General features: G+C 35.9%; 1 protein-coding gene across 5 annotated transcripts in view; it reads right to left on the reverse strand.

The window, feature by feature from the left end:
- LOC150105719 (ATPase family gene 2 protein homolog A-like) overlaps positions 1 to 20,163 on the reverse strand; it is a 311,383-nt gene that overhangs the window by 64,927 nt on the left and 226,293 nt on the right. For all 5 annotated transcript variants that reach the window (XR_016548496.1, XM_090395038.1, XM_090395036.1 and 2 more), the window contains 2 exons: positions 15,863 to 15,984; positions 1,741 to 1,947 (listed from right to left, as the gene is read on the reverse strand). Coding sequence is in view for 4 of the 5 variants with exons in the window: in XM_090395038.1 (XP_090251164.1) it covers positions 1,741 to 1,947; positions 15,863 to 15,984 (329 nt within the window). In the remaining variant the exon portion in view is untranslated. The remainder of the gene's footprint in view (positions 1 to 1,740; positions 1,948 to 15,862; positions 15,985 to 20,163) is intronic.

The raw sequence follows: 20,163 nt of genomic DNA on the forward strand, positions 1-20,163 counted from the left end.
ATCGCTGAAATGGTTTATTAATACAGACATCTAAAGGTTGAAGCTGACTAGTTAGATCTCCTGGAATTACAGCTAACTGAGTTTTCAATTCCTTGAGTTTATTTTAAACATCTTCTGTTCTGTGAGAACAAAACTGATCCCATAGTAGCAGGGCAGGCTTCTTCAACAGTCTGCCAGAGTGCCTAGACCAAATGTTATCTATCCATAACTGGAATACTAGAATGTATTCCAGTAACTGGAATACAAAACTAACGTAACTGGAATGCTCTCCCACACTGCAAGGAAGCAAGAAAGAAATCGGAACAGAGAAAATTTCCAGAAATGAAAGTAATAAAAAACTGAGTATCGGCGTATAAGACGCACCCTGTTTACAGACCTATTTTCAAAGAAAAAAAGTGCATCTTATACACCGGCAAATACGGTATTTGTTATACTTGGATTAGCATTTGAGTAACATGAGTTTTAAAATGTACAAAAATGACTTTCTCTCACTGATCTCTACCCCTATTCATAGTTCTGCCAATAAGTACTCTTTCTCCTACTAATTCAATGAACCTGCAGTGTACAAACATTCCAATTCCAAGATCGTCTACAACCAGGAGTACTTTAAAACTGATCTCCATATCATTCTTCAATGGAATGGTGATAACAGAGTTACTTTCATTTCAACAACCATTAGTTTCTGCCTTAAGTTGTTCCAATGAACTGACATCCATCATTCAACCATTTGCCACTAATCCAATTATAACATGAACAGTGACTGCTCAACGTCCTTTTTACAGCTTGATTGCAAACTCACCGAACCAGCTTCTCTTCTTCCATTTCATCTGCTTCTATTCTCTGGAATAGCTTTCCTCATGAAGTGTCCCCCCCCCCCAGCTATTCAAGAAGAAATATCAATAACTTCTTAATAAGTTCCTTCTTTAATAATCCATAGTGCAACTGGAAGAACTATGGTACTTTGCGCCCTTCGATAGGAAAAGGCCTAAAGTCAATTTTTGTCATGACAGGAGGAATCTTTATATGGGTTTTTTCAATTGAAGACAAGTTAGCCAATCTCATATGGAAGTAACAGGGTTTTTTTTTCTCCTGGAAATTCCGGTTTTTCATCCCACGTATAGACAAATTCAGCCTTTAGGATACATGCAATTTATAGACAAAAAATACTAGTGGTGGTAAGCAGTAGATGGCATTGTAGAGTAGGTTCTCTCCCTCGATGAATCTTTGGACTCCTTGGAGGTGTCACAAAATAATAATAATAATCTCTGTCTACACAGAACACTACTGTGCTGTAGGTTTTACAATGTTTCATGCATAAGATTGACATAAAAATTGTTCTGAGTTCCCTTCTAATACTCAATATGTTTCAGCTTATTTTGGTGTCTTGCCAGACAGCGTGTAAAGAGGAAAACTATAACTTCATCACAGAAATCTCTCAATTTTCAACACTAGCAAAGCAGCCAAATATGAAAGATAAATAAAAAAAGAATAAAGATAAAAACCTTATGCTGGAAAACTATACTTATTTATTACTTTGAATATAAAATACTGGTCTGATTATTACCATCTGATAGTAATTCTTACATTTTCAAAGACCTTCTGATGTACTGCAATGTAGCATTATATGATGTCGTGCAATCTGATGTGATGAACATAATATTAAGATCACTGCGAAACTTTTTAAGTCCTAGTCTTTATAAAAAAAATTATCCTGCACATATTAATGATAAAACCAATTACCTTAACTGCAATAAAATTAAGCCCACTTTCAGTGGCAAATGCTTTAGCTATCATAGTCTTAGAACAGCCAGGTGGACCATACATTAGTAGTCCACTATGTGGCTTAATGCCAAGTCTTTTAAATGATTCTGGATGGTTGATTGGCCATTCAGCTTGCTTTAGTTTTTCTTTTATATCATGCATTCCTCCAATGTCACTCCAATGTACCTGTCAAAACAATTAATTAAATTACACTTGTAAACAAAGCATTTCTTTCTGAAATAAAAGAAGGTGAATCAAATGCAATTTTTCATGTTGAATTTGAAAACAACCTTAGAATTTTTGTAGCAACCAATTTTTAGAGTGACATGCAATTTAATTTTTTTCATATTTATAGGTCATTATTAAAATTTTATACTATATACTATAAACATTTCCCATGCTTACATTTTACACTTAAAGTATATATATATATATATAAGAAGTAATCAGAAATGGCATTCCTAATCTGAATTATCCAATGAATCAGCTGAAAACTAAATGAAGATCAGAATTAACATGTTAAAACAGGAACTGCTTTAATTTAGTTTCGGCACTTGTAGTGTCAAGACTTAGTTGGTATGAGAGCTATTACAAATAGAGACATAATTTTCTGCATTTGTACTATTTTCTGTATTCTCATTGCTGGAGGAGACTGGAGTGTTAAGATTGGAACAGACAATGAGGGATGGAAAAGCATAATGGGTAAATAAAGATATAGAGATGGTTAAATATGGATATGGAGAGAACAATGAAAGAGGAAAAAGACTGCTTGAGTTTGACCTTGAAGCATGACATGCTAATTTGCAATATAAAATTCAAGCAAAAATACTGGAAAGTGGACATGGTTACCACCTGATGGAAGAACAAAGAACATGCTAGACACAATACATGTGAGGAAGAGATGAGCCACATTGGTCCAGGAGTATCAAACATTTCAAGGGGCAGACATGGAATCAGATCATACCTTAATGAGTGGCAACATAAAAAGTTGAAACTTAAACAACAGGTAAAGGCACAATTTCAGAATCAGAGAGCTTTAATGACACTGAGGATATATTCTTACACCAAAGGAGGATAATTCTTACATCGGCATGAGGATATCAATAAATACTATGGTGAACACAGAACTATGAGTATACAAAAAGAGAAGTACAAAATAAAAGGCATCAAGAAATGGAGCCCAAAGCAGAGAACCATAAAAGATGAAAAGGATGAATCTTAATGAATAAAGAAAAAATAGGAGAGAGCTGGATAGGATACTGCTCAGTTATATAAAACACAGGGCTATGTTCAGGTCTGAAAGATATTAATTGATGAAATGATGGAAATATTGCCCCCCCCACACACACACAGAGAGAGAGAGAGAGAGATATGAGGTTGTAAAAGCAGTAAATCATTTGAAGAACTGTAAAAACCCTAGATGACTAGGGAGATGCACAGGTGATGAGGTAATGATAGACAAGTTATACTGGTTCCGTAAAATTGTATGGGATAAATGGAAAGCACTAAAAGAATGGAGACAAGATCAATTCTAATATTCATTCACAAAAAAAGGAAGCAAAATGGATTGCAAAAAAACTACAGAACAATTTCTCTAACAAGTCATCTGGAAAATGTACTTATGATGGAATTAACAGAAAGAATAAGGAAACTAATGGAAGAAAATACAGAATATGAGCAAGCAGGATTCAGAAGAGACAGCAGCACTGTGTACCAAATATTAATGATAAGATGTGGAGAAAGTTCTACAAAAAATAAAAATAAAAATATTCATGCCTGCTTTGTTGACTTTCAGTAAGAATTCAACAGTATAAATCAGAAAGTGGCATGGGCTGTACTTGAATCTTATGGATTAGACAGGTACCTGATGTGTCTATTGCAGAATATTAACATTCTAATAATATATAACAATGTTTATGCAGAGGCTACTGTGAGATACCATAGAGTAACTGGAAGATGATTCTGGACAAAAGGAAAGAGAAATGGATTGATAATGAACATTAAAAAACCAAAACAATATTCAGAGAGAAGAGAATGGAAAAGCCAATAAAGATCAATGAACATGAGCCAGAAAAGGTTAGGAACTTCATGAATACCCAGAATGCAAATGATACATGATTTAGAATGTGAAAAAGAGATAACATCTCACATAAAGCAAAAATAAATTTACAGGAAATAGACAAGATGTGGAAAAGTAAACCAGTGAGCCTGGTCATATAGCTGAGACTACAGATGGGTAATGATCAAAGACTCTGTGAAATGAATAGCAGGTTTTGAAGGACTGTTATAGAAAGATTCTGCAAATTGGATGGGTGAAAGATGCAACAAATGAAGAACTGTATAAAACAATAAACTGCCAAGAGAATCTTACATTAGTAGGAGGAATGGAGAGTGCTATCATCAGCAAATAGGTTTGAAGTCCGTATGAGAAGGTTATTTGTATAAGAGATATGAGGGAAGAGGGTGGAAGAGATTTTCCTATTAATGTAAGTTCCTCAATGAAGAAGAGTACTGAGTAACATGTGCATTATTAGGAACATCTTCACAGAGAACATCCTTCAACATAACATGGAGAAATGAAAAGAGGAAAAAAAAATCAATCAAATTATAGGGGGGGAGACCATAAGATGATTATATGCTGAGAAGCCCTTGATATCAACCTTATCAAATACCTTGAAAAGAGTAAGTGCAAAAGCACATAATTTCTCCAAGGACAGGTATTGAATATGATTGATGATGTTCGCCAATTGCACTGATGTGAAATTAATAGGTTGATAGTTTTATAGAAAACAATTTTTTATTTTGGAAATGGCTGTATACAGGCTTGCTTACATGCTAAGCAGATGGATGCCTGATGAGTACAATATAGTGTAGAAAAGATAAATCTTTATCTTCAGACTTCCATGGAGTCTCAAGCTCATTGTGGAATGGCCCTCTGTCTACCCCCCCCCCCCCCACACACACACAGCTTCATCATATCGTATTGTAAATACATTCACATTCTCTGCCATTACCAAATTCTCAGGGAATGCATTTCAACCATTCAGCACTCTCCATGCAAAAAAAATCTGCTTCACATTCCTTTGCTTATGCCCTGTTTATACAGCTTTCAGAACTGACCACTTGTTTCCTCCCCATTCTATGAAAAACTCGTCTACATTGATCTGATAAAACCCTTTACCAAGTGATATATTACTATCATATCCTCCACCACCTTCTTTCATCCAATAGAATTCGCAAATTGAACTTTTCTTCATATTTAACATTAGGAGATCAGAAACCACTTTAAGTTAATCAACTCTGCACCCTTTCCAATATATCTTCATCCTTTTGAAATCAAGTGACCAAATCTGTGTAGAGTAATCCATATGTGGCCTAATCAAGGCCTTATACAATTTAACCAGAATTTTCTTGCTTCTACAAATCAGTGTCCTCTGCATCACTGTCAGAATTCATTGTGTTATCCTCATAATTTTGGCAATGTGTCCTCTAAATTTTAAATCCTTATTCACTATCACCTGAAGATCTATTTCCTTGACCTTTAACAATATATCCTCACCAAGAGTAAACTCTGGATTCCATCTTTGTTTTCCAAATTTTAAAACCTCACATTCTGCAAAATTTAACTGGTATCTCCATTCGAGTGCCCATCCACTCAGTCTATTCAGGTCTTCTTGTAAGGTCACATTTGCTCTATATCTTGCAGCTCTTCCTAACTTTGCATCATCTACAAACAACTGAATATCCCAATTAAAACCTTCCCCAATATCATTAATCATATCCTCTGATGAAATCAGATCAGATCTAAGACTCTCGATTCTCAAGTGCCATCCTTCAAGTGTTTGCCTAAGACAGTAGCCTCTTAGAAGCTAAAGAAATTTATTTTTTGTTTTTTTTAAACACTATCTCTTCATTCCAATCTATATTATAATTAAAATCATTCATCCAGTGCCACTATTTCTCTCTTACTCTCTATCTTAATTGTGGATATAATTTCCCTGCTATCATCAGCAGCACTCCCCTCCCTTCTTGTCTTTTCTATGTCTATTGTCACAAAAATCATTGTATCTTTATATTTCTATTCCCACCAGGATACCATTATCATTTAACCATGTTTCATTTATTCCAACAATTTTTGGGTGAGGAAACTTAATCAGTAAAACAAGTTCATCTCCCTTATTTCTGAAGCTCCTGGCATTTGTAAATAAACACATCAGTTCACTTTATGTCTATAACCAATCCTACCCATGCCACCTGATTGTTGCGATTTCTCCACCACACCTGCCCAATCACCTTTATCACCCTATCCTTATATATCTCTCTCTACAGACTCAACTCTCACCTCCCTTCCCTCATATCCCCGGCTAGTCTATTACTATACTGATCATCCACATGCATTCACTTCTGCTTCCAACACCACTCTTTTTATGCCATATCTCCCTGTTCCTCTTTCATTCCAGTTCTCTCATCATACTACTATTAAAAAGCACTTCAATCTCTTCCATTCCATTCTCCTGATCTTTTTCATTCTGGCAATTTCACTCTGTGTTGCTTCCACAATTTTCTCTTGTTCTGCTGTTCCTTTGTTTTGTTTCTCCACTCATTTTTGTTTTCTCATTCCTACTTTCTTCCATGTCTATATTCTCACTTACTTTTGTTTCTTCATTGATACATTCTTCACTCCCATGGGCTCACTCACTTTTGTTTCATTATTCAAGCAGTCCATTTCACCTACATTTATGCTAGCTTTTGTTCCATCAGTCTATTTCACATTCACATAATGCTCGTTCTCAGAAAATACCACACTTTCTACAAACCCATATCTTGTTTTGTCTCTTGTTCAGTCTCTCTATATACACATCTTTCATGTTTCACAATGCATACATTTTGCACTGAGCCATTCTGAAAAAAATCTATCATTAATTACAATTGGTCTTCACACTGCACAGCGTGCAGATTTCATTCGTACTGCCATTTTATTTGGTTCAAGGCATGCTTCAAAATTCAGTAAAAAAAAAGTCAGTAACAAACCTAAAACTCCACAATCACTCAATTATACTAAGCTATCAAAATAAATGAGATTCTACTAAAATACATGATACATCTTTAAAGGTTTTGATGAAATCTAAATAAATAACATCACATCCATTACTACATTCTCTCTCTCTTTCATAATTTCTTCATAAAAAGCTGAGATTTTTAGAATGAGCGCCATTTATAAAATCAAGATGCAAGAAGTCAGTGAGTGATCTCTGTCAAGGATGATCTGGATATGTTCTTAATTAATTTTTCCATTAGTTTGCCCATAACTTTTACGAGACTAACCAGCCTATAGCTTTCCATTTTATGCAATGAACTCTTCCTCTTATGAACTGATATTATCCTTGCAAAATTCCACTCAGCAGAAATATTATATTTTAGTGATTCATTAAAAACAATAAGTAGTTTAATTATACCCAACATACATTTATTTACTACTAAGGGCAGTATGTCATCTCTACTTCCAACCTTATCAATTGCCAAGACATCATAAAATATTTGCAAAGTCCTTATTCTGTATTTAGATCTACAGGTGCATTTACGACCTCAACATGCATTAAACAACCACAATGTAATTACTTAACTTGTATGCAACCTCCTCAGAAGGGTCTTCCAAAATCTTATGATTAGCACCGATTACACAGACTTCCATTCTAAATGACTTGCACTTTTTTTTCTAACCTATAAAATCCTTAGAATTGGTCTTAATGTTCCCCAACTGCAACTCAAATTTAACTCTACAATCCTTAATGATTTAGCTAATAAGTACTTTTTTTTTTGTATTCATCATGCTTTTCAGAAGATCAATATTCTTCTCAAAGTTTTTTTCAAATGCTAGATTTCCTGGGTTATGAAAGGTTATGTTTCATAACCTTTTCAATACAATAGGAAGAGATAAACATAAAAACGAACAATAATTAAATTAAAATCATGTAATATTATAACTGCAGGAGAATAACTCCATCTGCATTATTAGATTTCAAGAATAAAATGAAAATAAAATTTCAAATTTAAATAATTAATTAATTACAGTTTTTATAAAACACGAGTGATAAGTAGAGCTTAGGATAACTTTTTCCAAAATTGAGAAAGTTTAAGGCAATTGTTTTTGTTGAGGTCAGGATTGTGAATATGCACTTTACAGTTTTCTTTATATAATCTTTCCAGAAGAAAATAACTTTTGTGTATAACTTTCATATTCTGAATTCTATGCTTAGTAGACAATTTGTGGCTAACTTAACCAGATTTAGTGGACTCTTGAAGTAAAATATATTCTCAATGCTCTCATGAATTTGAGCAGAACAACCAGTCTGTCCATAATAACAAAGGCTGCAAGAACAAGCGAGTCTGTAAATTACAGGATAAGAGAGAGTAGGATAATCATTTTTTGAAGAGTCAAGGAAGGTATTTAGTTTGCTAACTGGATGAAAAAGAGACTTGTAGGTCAATCTGGCAAAAAAAAAGTCTAGCAATTTTTTCCTGATAGTCCTTTAACATATGGAATGGAAATTCTAGAAACCGCTTGAGGAGGATTAAAATAATGGCCATAATGCTGGCAAAGGTTGGTCGATTGATAGAGCCTCTGCTACTATGGCTCAGTTAAGTAAGTTTGAGCATGGTTAGTAGTTGGAAGGGGGTCAATCATTCGATGCTGTTGGCACACTCTCCCTCGATGAGTCTTTGGACTCCCTGGAGGTGTCAAATAATAATAATAATAATAATAATAATAATAATAATAATAATTATTATTATTAATCATTTTATTGATTGTTTTAATATTGTAACAATTGGAATTAAAGGTGGCTCTGATAATATCCACTTCATTGTTTAAAAGAGAATCAGTTGAACAAATTTTATGACCTCTGTGTCAACTAAAGATTTAACCACACCATATTTTTGACAGGGATGATGATGTGAAACAGCATTAATGTATTTGCTAGTATGAGTTGGTTTTTTGTATACAGAGCAATACATTTTATCTTTTATTTTGGCCCCATATACAGGAGGTTGGCTGGTCAACCTATAGTACGTTAGTACCGTATATGGGTGGTGGATTGAGAAAGGAGAAATTTGTTTACATTAGATTTGAACGCCTGTATGTTGTATTTCTTGGGAAATACGTCTGGGCGAAGACTGTTCCACAATACTGCAGTAGCAGGGATGAATGAGGAGGAAAAGAAACTTGTTCTGTGGGTTTCGAGGTGTACTGTGAAAGGATGTTGGGCGGCAGCTCTACGTGATCCGATGGGCTTAGTACAGGGTGGGGGAATTATTGATGCTGTTTCAGATGAACATTTCCTATGGAAATATTTATAGAATATACAGATTGCGGAGACCAGGCGTCTATGTGAAAGTCGGGGGGGGGGGGTGAGTTGGTGAGGAATGGGTCATTTATTAGTCTAATTGCTCTCCTCTGTATTAAGTCAAGCATTTTGAGAGAGCTTTTTGGAGCCCCACTCCAGATGTGAGAGCAGTATTCGAGAATGACTGGGCGGATTTGTGACTTGTATAGTGTTAACAGCTGTTTTGAGGTGAAGTAGCGTCTTGTGCGAAAGAGGAAGCCTAGTTTTTTGGAAGATGAGGATGCAATGGTTGTGATGTGTTTGTGCCAGGAGAGGCTTGATGCAAGGTAATTCCGAGGAGAGAAATTTCATCTTGTCTGAGAATTTGAGTGTTATCGAAAACAATGCTGGGGGAAAATGGTTATTTTTTGTGAGAAATAAGACAGAACGGGGTTTTACTAGCATTGAAGTTGACGAGGTTATCTGAGCCCCACTGGCGGATAGCTTGGAGGTCAGAATTAAGGGCAGGGGTGGTTGATGTTCTGTGGGTTGAGGTGAGTTGTGTAGAGTAGGGTTTGTCAAATGAAAGGGAGGAATGTAATGTGCTGTCATCTGCTAAACTGTGTATTGGGTTAGAGGTCAACTGAAGTAGGTCACTGATATACAGAAGGAAGAGGGTCGGTGAGAGAACTGAACCTTGTGGGACCCCCAGCATTTATTGGATGGTGAGAGGATAGGGAGCAGTCTACCATCACACAGTGTGCGTCCAGACAGGAAGCTGGTAATCCATCTGCAGAAGTCCTGAGGCAGTCCAAATGATGAGAGTTTGCTTAGTAAGCCTTTGTGCCAGACTGGGTCAAAGGCTTTGGAGATATCGAGTGCAACTACTTGGGACTCACCGAATTTCTCCATGGCGTTTGTCCAGTGATGGGTGATGTATGAGAGTAGATCTCCTGTTGAACCGCTTTGACGGAATGCGTACTGGTGGTCGCTTAATGGCCGGGTACCTTCAAGGTAGATTAGGAGTTGAGAGTTGATGATTTTCTCCATTACTTTAGATAGGACTGAAATGAATGAGATAGGGTGGTAGTTAGATAGTAGTGATTTGTCACCCTTTTTTAGGAATGGGTTGAATATAGGCCAGTTTCCAGGTTTGGAGATATATACCAGTGCAGCGAGAGAGTGTGTGTACAGGTGACATAGGATAGGAGTCAGTTCCGATGTACAGACCTTCAGGATAATCGGGGTAATGCCGTTAGGGCCAGGAGACTTTTTTGTGTCTAATTTAGACAACAGGTTTGTGATGTCTTTTTGGCAAAAGGATACAGGGGGCATTGTATGTTGGGCAGTTGGAATGACTGGAGGGCTTTTGCCATTATCAGTTATGTGTGCATTGGAGGCAAAGTGTGATGCTAGGAGATTTGCTTTTTCTATGGGTAATGTTGCTATTGAGCCATCTGGGTATGATAGAGGTAGGAATAGTGTAGGGCAAAAATTACGACCAATTGCCTTGGCAAAAGACCAAAAAGGCACAGCTGCCGTTTGGACAGGCTGCAAGCTTCCTGCTTTTGGCCCGTTCAAATTCTGTTTTGGAAGTATTGATAATTTTCTTGCCTTTGTTTCGGGCTTCAGTATAGGCATTGAATGAGGATGGGGTTCTTGATTTGAGCCATTTGCGGTATGCCTGATTTTTCGTTTGTACAGCCTTGCACATTTTTTGGAGAACCAGGGTTTAGTTAGGGGACGGCAGGTCTGAGTAGTGTGGGGAATATATGTTTTCATGCAAGTGAGGATCACTTTGGTGATGCGTTCAGTGCATATGTTTGGACTGGAAAGTCGGAAACAATAGTCAAACCATTGGAATGAAGCATAGTAGTCTCGGAGGCTATCCTATTTGGCACTGTTATAATGCCAAACTACTCTTGTGTGGGAGTGACTGTGTAAGCGTTGTTGCATGGGGGAGGAGATGATCACTAAGTTGTGGTCAGAATTGCCCAGGGAGGCTCACTACATTCACTGCATATTTGGAGGGGTCATAAGTAAGGAAGAGATCTAGGGTATTTGTGGAGTAGTTTGGGTTATCTGGTATTCTGGTCGGTTTTTGAACAATTTGTGTGAGGTCATTAGTGACTGCAAATGTTTCAGCATCTCTGCCTGTAGGATCTGTATAACTGGAAGAGGAAAGCAAATTGGTGTTATGGACGTTGAAGTCACCCAGGAGGATGATTTTGCTGTTGGGAGAGTGGGACTGCAGAAAATCAACTTTTAAGGAGAGGAAATGGAAGAATTCAGAGTGATTGGCGGTATTAGGAGAGCGACAAAGACAGCAGATGAATTTGGCTGAGTGGGGGAGGGATATCTTCAGCCAAAGAAGGTCAAAGTCAGGCGAGTCTAAGTTAGTTGCTCTCTGGCAGAGTATGTCAGAGCGGATATATGCACAGACGCCACCCTTGGGTCGAAAGGAGTTAAATAGTGTATAGTTAGGAAGGTTGAGATGAATAGTGCTGGGGGAAGGAGAGATTTGAGTTTCTGTTAAAAAGAGTAGGTGGGGTTTGGTGGACTGCAGATGGTAGTGGATGCTATTAAGGTTGGAGTTGAGGCCACAGATGTTGGTGAAGTGGATATGCAAGGTTCTGTTAGGCATGGATTTGACCTCAAGGGTCTTGCACGTTTCCTATCCAGTGCCTGCATACTGGTGTCCTTCGTGGCTGCTAGTGGCGTCACTTGGTTTTTGTACTAGTTTGGATTGTTTGTAGTCTATTACCCAACTGTTGTCTCCATTTTGGCGTTTCTCTTCTAGTTGTCGTCTTTGTTCTCTCTGGGCAAAGGTTAAATCAGATCGAGCACGTATGCGCGACTGGGGGCAAGTGTCCTTTAGCTTGTTGTTTATCGCTGTTATAAATTTGGTTGCGTTTATTGGCGAGTCGCAGGTCACTTTCGCAAGACGTGGAAAGTTCGTTCCGTCCTTTCTTTTGTTAATGGGTCCGATACGACAGCATTTGACGATATTTCTGGGACCGAAATTGCATTCTCCTACAAGTTTCCCGACATCTTCTTTTAAGGACGTACCTTTTTCCGGCGGAAGGTTCAGGATAACAGCGTTGAGTTTCCTATTTTCGGCCTCGAGCGACTCGTGTACCGATGATGCGATTAGTTCACGAAGTTCGTTAGCAGGCACGGGCGCACTTGCGGTTGGGCGCTGGTCGTTGAGCGTCTCGAACTTTGTTTCCAACTTCCCGATTTTGGAGAAGGTATTGATCACGGTATTAAGCTGTTGCTCGAGGTTACCGACTCTTTTGCCTAGGTTTAGTATTTGTTTTACTGAAGGGAGGCACGTCGTACAGAAGTAGGGCTGGTTTAGATCGGTGAAAAGATTGTGCGCAGATTCATTTATTTTCGCGCAGGAAATATGTAGCCAGTTGCAACAGAAATCGCACAATATACCTTTTTTTTCCTTTCTTTGACTTCGGTTTCACAGCTGCGGCACTTCGTAATGTCATTCGGTTTGTTGGTGATCGGCAACGCTACGCTGACGGAACTCGAGGTAGTCTTCCGTTGTTGGCCGCCATCTTTACTTCGCACGGTAGGCATAGCGCTTTCACGTGGCTGTTTTTTAGTTGTAAAATATAGCAGATTTAATGGACGATGGGTACTTACGAGTTGTACTGTAGTAATTAGCTGCTTAGTACCTTCAGTTACTTTTCCGTTTGCTGCTTATTTTGCACAAAAAAAAAAAAAAAACAAGTACGTTAAGATGCGGGAGCACAAGTTTAACATTACTTATCCACAGGCGCCACTTATATATATATATATATATATATATCTGCACAGAATGAGAACATCCAGAAAAGGAAGACAGTTGTTATCTTCTACTTCAAGCGTAAATTTGATTCTTCAGTTTACTGAATTAATTTTCTCAAGAAATTCATGGAGATGAGTGACAGAGCTCATAAAATGTGTTCAAATGATTTTCTTTTAAACAATGAACTATCTATTATCAGCTGTCTTCATCTCCAATGGTTATAATGCAAAAATCGATAAAATAATGAATAATTATGGCCATCATTTTAATTCTCCTTGAGAAGAAGTTTCGGAACCATTTCATATGTTGAAGGGCTATCAAAAAACTGCAAGACTTCTTTACCAGATTGATCTACAATTCTTTTTTCATCCAGTTTGAAAACTAAATACCTTCATCTCTCCAAAAGACAAATATTTCACTCTTTCTTCTCCTGGAGTTTACAGAATTCCTGAGGCCTGTGTTATTATGGACAGACTGGTTCTGCTCAAATTTGTCTGATGACCATCAAGAATATATTTTACTTCAAAAGTCCAATAAATTTAGTGGAATAATACTATAGATCCACACAAACGTTATTTTCTTCTGAAAATATTACATAAAGAAAGCCTTAAACATTCTCAATTTTGGGAAATTATCCTTAGTACTATTCATCACTCATGTGTTTCATAAAAACTATAATTAATTAATTATTTAAATTTGAAATTTTATTTTTATTTTATTCCTTAAAATCTAATTATGCAGATGGAGTTATCCTGCCATGAATAATAAAAACGAAGTGTGTGACATTATATGCACTATAAACCACAGTTTATAGTGCATATAATGTCACACACTTCGTTTTTATGTTTATCTCTCCCTACTGTATTGAAAAGGCTATGAAACATAGCTGAAAATTTTACAATATGTGACATAAGTGCCATCTGTATTTATTTATTGTTATTCTAATATCTTCTACCTTATGTCTTGATTTTCAAATCAATATCATTAAAATAATTCATACAATTTCCTAACTAACTGAATAACTGCCTATAGTATCATCACTAGATTCTCTGCTACAATAATATACTCCAGCTGTTTAGAGACTGTATGTTTATCACATGCCACAATGTTTCAAATTCATCCAGCTCCATACATTTAATGAGCGATCAATTTAAAAATTTATGGCCTTTATTATACATTGAAATTGAAATCTGGCCATGCAGCTGACTGTGAGTTAGCTGCATGGCCATTTTGTACAAAGTGTTAGGAGGAGTTTGGTTGGTTCAAGAGTATTTGGGAACAGGGCTGGTTTGAGAGTACAGGAAAGTAATTTATTTGGTTTAATTGCCATGAAGGGGATAGGAAATATGGTCTTTTTTGTGTTTATATCATATTGTGTGGTTCTTATTGCTAATGATGCAGAACAGCATAATTTAGATTCCTTTTCTTGGAGATTGATAACGATAACCTTTTCAATTTCATGGATATGTTCAGGTTGCATTAATGCAAGGATACTTCAGTGGTAGGATTTTAGTTGTTTCTTGTATGTTTTTTTTTGTGCCTTTTCTTTGTGATGGAAAGTAAGTAGTCATGTATGTAAATGTTACAATCTCGAAAGTGTTCAACTAAGTGAGACTTGATAGAAGGAATGGTGGAACCAATATAACAGGTGTGTTGCATCCTGTAACTTGTAAACTACATTACTGCGTAGTAGCATGTCGACCTGAGTTATTGTGGTTCTGTGTTTTAGTAAATTTTGTAGCTTGTTGTTTGTAGTAAATATTCATTTTATGGCTTTATAGGTGTTTTAGACATATGGGAATTTTAAAGCTATATGTGGTGTTGATATGTGGCTTTGAGGAAGAAGAAGACATGATTTTGGGCTGAGTAAATAGCATATCTTTCAGATGTGTGTGTGTGTGTGTGCCCTGAACCAGTGGGAAAACATCACCATCAACAATAACATAGTTAACAAGACTTTTCTTATTCCTTGCATCTTCTCTCCATGTGAATTTGTGTACATTTTTATGTTGGAACATGGTGTTAATAATAACTAGCCCATGTTCCAAACAGAAATCCAGCAGGTGCTTACTATTATCATTCGCTTTGCTCTTTCCCCAAATTTTCCTAAAACATTTCTATATGTCTGGTAATCATTCCTTACTCTGCTGTTTAGATCGCCGACAAAGAGCAACTTTTCCATTTTCACTGTGTCAGCTACCTTCTCTAATCCCTTGAAAATTCTTCCAGTTTTTCCTTAGTAGATATTTCTGTAGCACAAATAAGTTTCATTGCCCAGTACCACATTCTAATATTTGCATACATCACTCTGCTTGTTATTGTCTGCTATTCAAGAAAATTATTTTCATATCTAATACTGACTTCTACAGATCTGCCTTCTTTTCTCTTATTATTATTATTATTGCTTGAATATAACATCTTATGTTTGTTACTTACAAAGATCACACCTGTTTATTTATTTATTTTTTATCTTCTTTGTTTTAGTAACACTTATGTCAATCCGGTACTTATCCAATTCACAGCACTTAAGCCTCAACACACAAATCCAATTCTTTTGCTAGTTCCACTTCTTTTCAATGATGGTTCTTAGTGTGCTAATCTTCAGCTCTGCTGATACTGAGTTGGGATTTGTTCCAGTAGTTGATTTTTTGCTGTTCGTCTCAGTTCCCTGACAAAAACAATGAGATCTTGTTTAATTGGACAATGTTCCACCTGGCATGAAGTTCTGTCATGTTGTATCATCATTTTGCATTATGATTTAAGCCAATAAGAAAAACAATTTGGACAGCTAAATCCCAAATTGTTAGTCCATCCTCATTCATTCAAGATACCTAAGAGTAAGAGGGTGCAGAAGGTGAGGCTTGGACATTAAGTCAGAAGCCCTGGTTGATCAGAATACTACTGATAATAATATTTAATAGTAATATATTGTTATTTAAAAAATATTAAAAATTTATAAATGTTATTATAATAATACCTTAGGAATTTGAAGACAGATCTCTTTCATGGCACTGGGTCCAATCTGCTCAAATCCATATGTTATATCTGATAAGGTTACACAGTTATCTGCAGGATAACTTTTTGATGCACAGATGACAGCTGACAAAGAGAGAAAAAAATTAAAGAAACCAACCTTAATGCATCTGATGCTTTTAAACTGATAAGTCAATCTAATGTGTAAGTGTCTTGCAATAAAATCTACAAAAGTAAAATGGTCTAAAAACGAAATCAGCTGGTTTCAAATTTTTTTTAAAGCCCAGTTTAAAAGTTTGCAAACCACTATTTATAATTTCCAGCACTCCTATCTATATATACCAGGTGGCCCATAAATCATTCCATAGAAAGGGCCTGTCTTGGTAAAACCAAAAATGGAAGGCATATATGTGATGCGGTTTTTCATAACTTAAAAAAAAAAAAAAAAAAAAACTTGTTAAGGTTAAACAAATGCAGCTGCTTCACAAAAATGTGCCTCCTCTACAATATGTTCCATGACTTATGGGTCACCCTGTATAAATATATATTGCTATAGTTTCAATCTAAGTATAATGATTATTTTTTACAGTAATTAATGGTTACTGTATTTCTAATGCTTTCTTGTGTTTTGCTGAATCTTTTTTTTTTCCAGTGTATATTTGCATGAAATATGTTTCAAAATATTTAAACATATTTTAATATGTGACACGAAAAACATGTAAATTATGTAAAATTAAGTACAGGAAGGCCTCATTTTATGAAGGGGGTTAGGTTCCCAGCCTGCTGTTCATAAAGTGAATCATTTGTAAACCGAAGTAAAATTATAATGTATTTAAATGAGATTGGTTCCTTCAGTATAAAAGTGACCTCTACATCATCATCATCATGATCACAAAGAGATTCACAAGCAGTTTATATCTGTGTTTAAGCTTCTTTAAGTGTCTCTGTGGTGATGGCCCTGAGGGTTACCATTTCCTGCATTATCTCATCCTCCTCACTGCCCTCTTTAGCAAGCTGATTCATATTATCAATCCACAGCACTAATAATTTTTCCATTTCTACTGTTGAAACTATAGAAGGCATTCATAATGTTTTTATACATTGGAATGATGCTCACCTGATTCAATGTGTTGAATCACTTCCATTTTTTCCCCAATGTTAAGTGATTTTCTGTTTTTTTTAGGAAGACATTGAATTGGCTTTACATTTATATGACATTTTTAATTTATTGTTTAAATACTAATATTAGTAAAACTTTCACTTTTTTTTTAGATATCCTTATAACATGATTCTAGGTGGAGTAAAATGTAAACAAAACTGTTTTGTAATCTCTATCTTCATGCACAGAAAATAAAACAAAAGACAGTCACAAACTCTGCCAACATGCTGCATTTTAACTTTTGTCTTTTGTTTTGTTGTTTATTTTTGTTTTTTTTTTCTTTTTCTGTTAATTTTGAATAGTTCATTAATTCATTATTGTCATTAAAGTTAATTACAATTCATTTGAATTATTCATTAAAGTAGAAAATCCACAAGAAAACAACAAAAACTATATACTGGGAGGGGGGGGGGTTACATAAAAATTATGCATAGAACTCAATTTGTGAAACATTAAGTTAGATAATCCAGGAATCATGCTGAAGAAACCATGTCATTTCAGGTCTCCAGTTCCATGAAAATTCAATCAAAAAAAATCAACAAAACAAAACAAAAAAGCAATTCCTCAAATAAACAATTTGCTATTACTTTCTTGCTAAATATTGTTTAAAAGTTTACAGTGACAATATCTAAAATCCAAGCAACATAGTAGGTGATTGAAACTAACTTATTTAATTGAATTTTAAAACATTCTGTGCTGGTACTACTTAACAGCACAGCTGGTGATTCATCATATGAAACACCAAGTTGCTTTTAGTTATATACTCTACACCTAAAATTTCATTTTACCTAACTTTCCACAACAAATGGTCTGTTCAAAACCAAATCTGACAAATGTTAATTGGGATCCTAACAAAAAATAAATAAAAATTAAAAAAAGTTTAAAAAACATCAGTAATTTCATTAAATTCTATCTGATCATTTTCATTAAATTCTATCTTTTTATGCTAATTTTTTTCAAGAAAAATGAACTGCTTGAAACCAAAAGTGAACCACATAGACAACTTTTTGTTTCAGACATCCTGAAGATTTTTAAATTTCACTAAATCAGGAGGCAGGGTTATTGCAATATATTATATATTTTTGACATGCTGTCCACTGTAGTAGTGAAAACACTCAGAATGAAAACAGGAACAGCTAGATAAATTTTTATGAAGGTTAATCATACCAAAATCTGAGTAAAAATTACCTTGTAATAACAGGTATAATGATTGAACAGATAAATGTATCTTAAAGGTGTTTATGCAGTTCGTGAAATGTACCTAATAAATAGTTATTATTAGGTGTGATTAATCAGAAATGTAATTCCATCTTATGAAAGGCTGTTTGATCAACATTTTGTTGTCATAGAACCATCTGAATGGATTAATATTACTTTATTTACCAAATTGTAAAGTTCTGATATTTGGATAAGAAGGGCAAAAAAAGATAAAACTGGAAAGCATACTATAATCAAAATTACTCAAAAATCAGATGTACAGAATGTTCATCTGATTTTTGAGTAATTTTGATTACTCAAAAAAGATGTACAGAATGTTCATCTTTTTATGGCGAAAGTAGATTTAGCCATCTATTCCAACCACAAGTATTGCATATTTTAGAGAAATAAAAATCTATTTCACTTTGGGAGCATCTATATACCTAGTCTAGCCATAATTACTGTCAGTGGCGCACCAGGGGGGGTCCCTGCTCCCCAAAGAAAAAAGGAAAAAAACACTAGAATAATTTCTAAAAATCTTTTCGGATCGCTAATTCATAAGTAGTATAGAAATAGAAGACAATTTATGAATTAGCGATCATTGCAGATAGTCATGGGTAGTATGCGATGCGTAGAGTGTATTTTCAAATTGTCTACTCAACTCGCTCACTCTATAAAATGTTTGCCTTCACTCACACCTGAAGTCTGTGAGGCCACATATCAATGGTGGCATGACAAGATTCAATGGAAATTCTGCCATTGCTTGCTCTGAACCCACCTTCAGGCTGGAGATGCTGGGGTGTCATTTCTTGCAGGCTACTCTCTCAAGCTCTGACCACCAAATGAAGTCCAACAGATTCAGATCGAGATTTCCAGATGGCCAATCAGATGGTGGTATGTGGTCAGGCACATTTACTTCCAACCACTGCTGTGTGGTCCTTGCCTTGTGTGCAGGGGCTGAGTCCTGCTGGAAGGTCCTACTCCTTACTGTGGAACAAGGTGTTGTTCAGGGGCTGTAACACAGGTACCAGCACAGTATCTTGATACACTTTGGAAGAAGTTTTGACTCCTTTCTCACAGAAATGAAACTTGGATTACCCCCCCCCCCCTTGTTAATCACACCCACCAAACCATCACTGACTCTCTGAATCCTGGGTGCTGTGCGACCATCTGTGGCATACACCAGATCATTTTGGCAGTTAAGCGATTCTTCAACGGTGAAAATCTTCTAATCTGTGAAGATGATATTTCACTATCTGTTGTTTATGTACCTTCAGAGAGGTGCCTTTCATTTTATCATTCTCTGCTGCATAAGTTGTAGTGTTAAGAAGTGTCCAGCAGAATGATGATAGGATCTCACCCCCCCGGTCATCAGTTAGTACACATGACATCGTTCCTCTGTGAAATGTTTATCTCTCGTGACTTCACTTTCTGAGTTCTCACAGAATTATGGTAGGGGTGTGCCTTCACAGTCCTCACAAGCTGTTGGCAGTCAGATTATGTCTTCTGTATTATTATAACAGTTAATAGTCTGATACACAAACATCCTACTAATCCGTGTTTTTAATGTGATAAAAATAACAGGTGGCTGCATTCCAATTCCAATCTTGTGAAGTGCTATTACAGCTACTGTTCTCATAATCTTCCCACTGAACATTAACCTGTACAGCTAGACAACTCTCTCTCTCTCTCTCTCCTCTGATAAATATATGAATGTTGGCTGTGCACAGCACCACTAACAAAACCTGGCTCATGCGATTCTTTGGACAACACAGGTGTGTGGAAGTTGTAACAGTATTTATGGCAAGGCTGTGTATATATGCAATTTTGTGTAAAATAAGAGAAAAATTAACTAATTCAGAAATGCCACATAACATAAACTAGCAATAAATGGATTTATTTTCAAACATGCAGTATTTTCTTTTCATGGAATGAAGAAGTGTACAAGT

Source organism: Typopeltis vanoorti, chromosome 6 (genome assembly GCF_054136105.1).
Source record: "Typopeltis vanoorti isolate ZY-2024b chromosome 6, IOZ_Tvanoo_1.0, whole genome shotgun sequence".
NCBI lineage: Eukaryota > Metazoa > Arthropoda > Arachnida > Uropygi > Thelyphonidae > Typopeltis > Typopeltis vanoorti.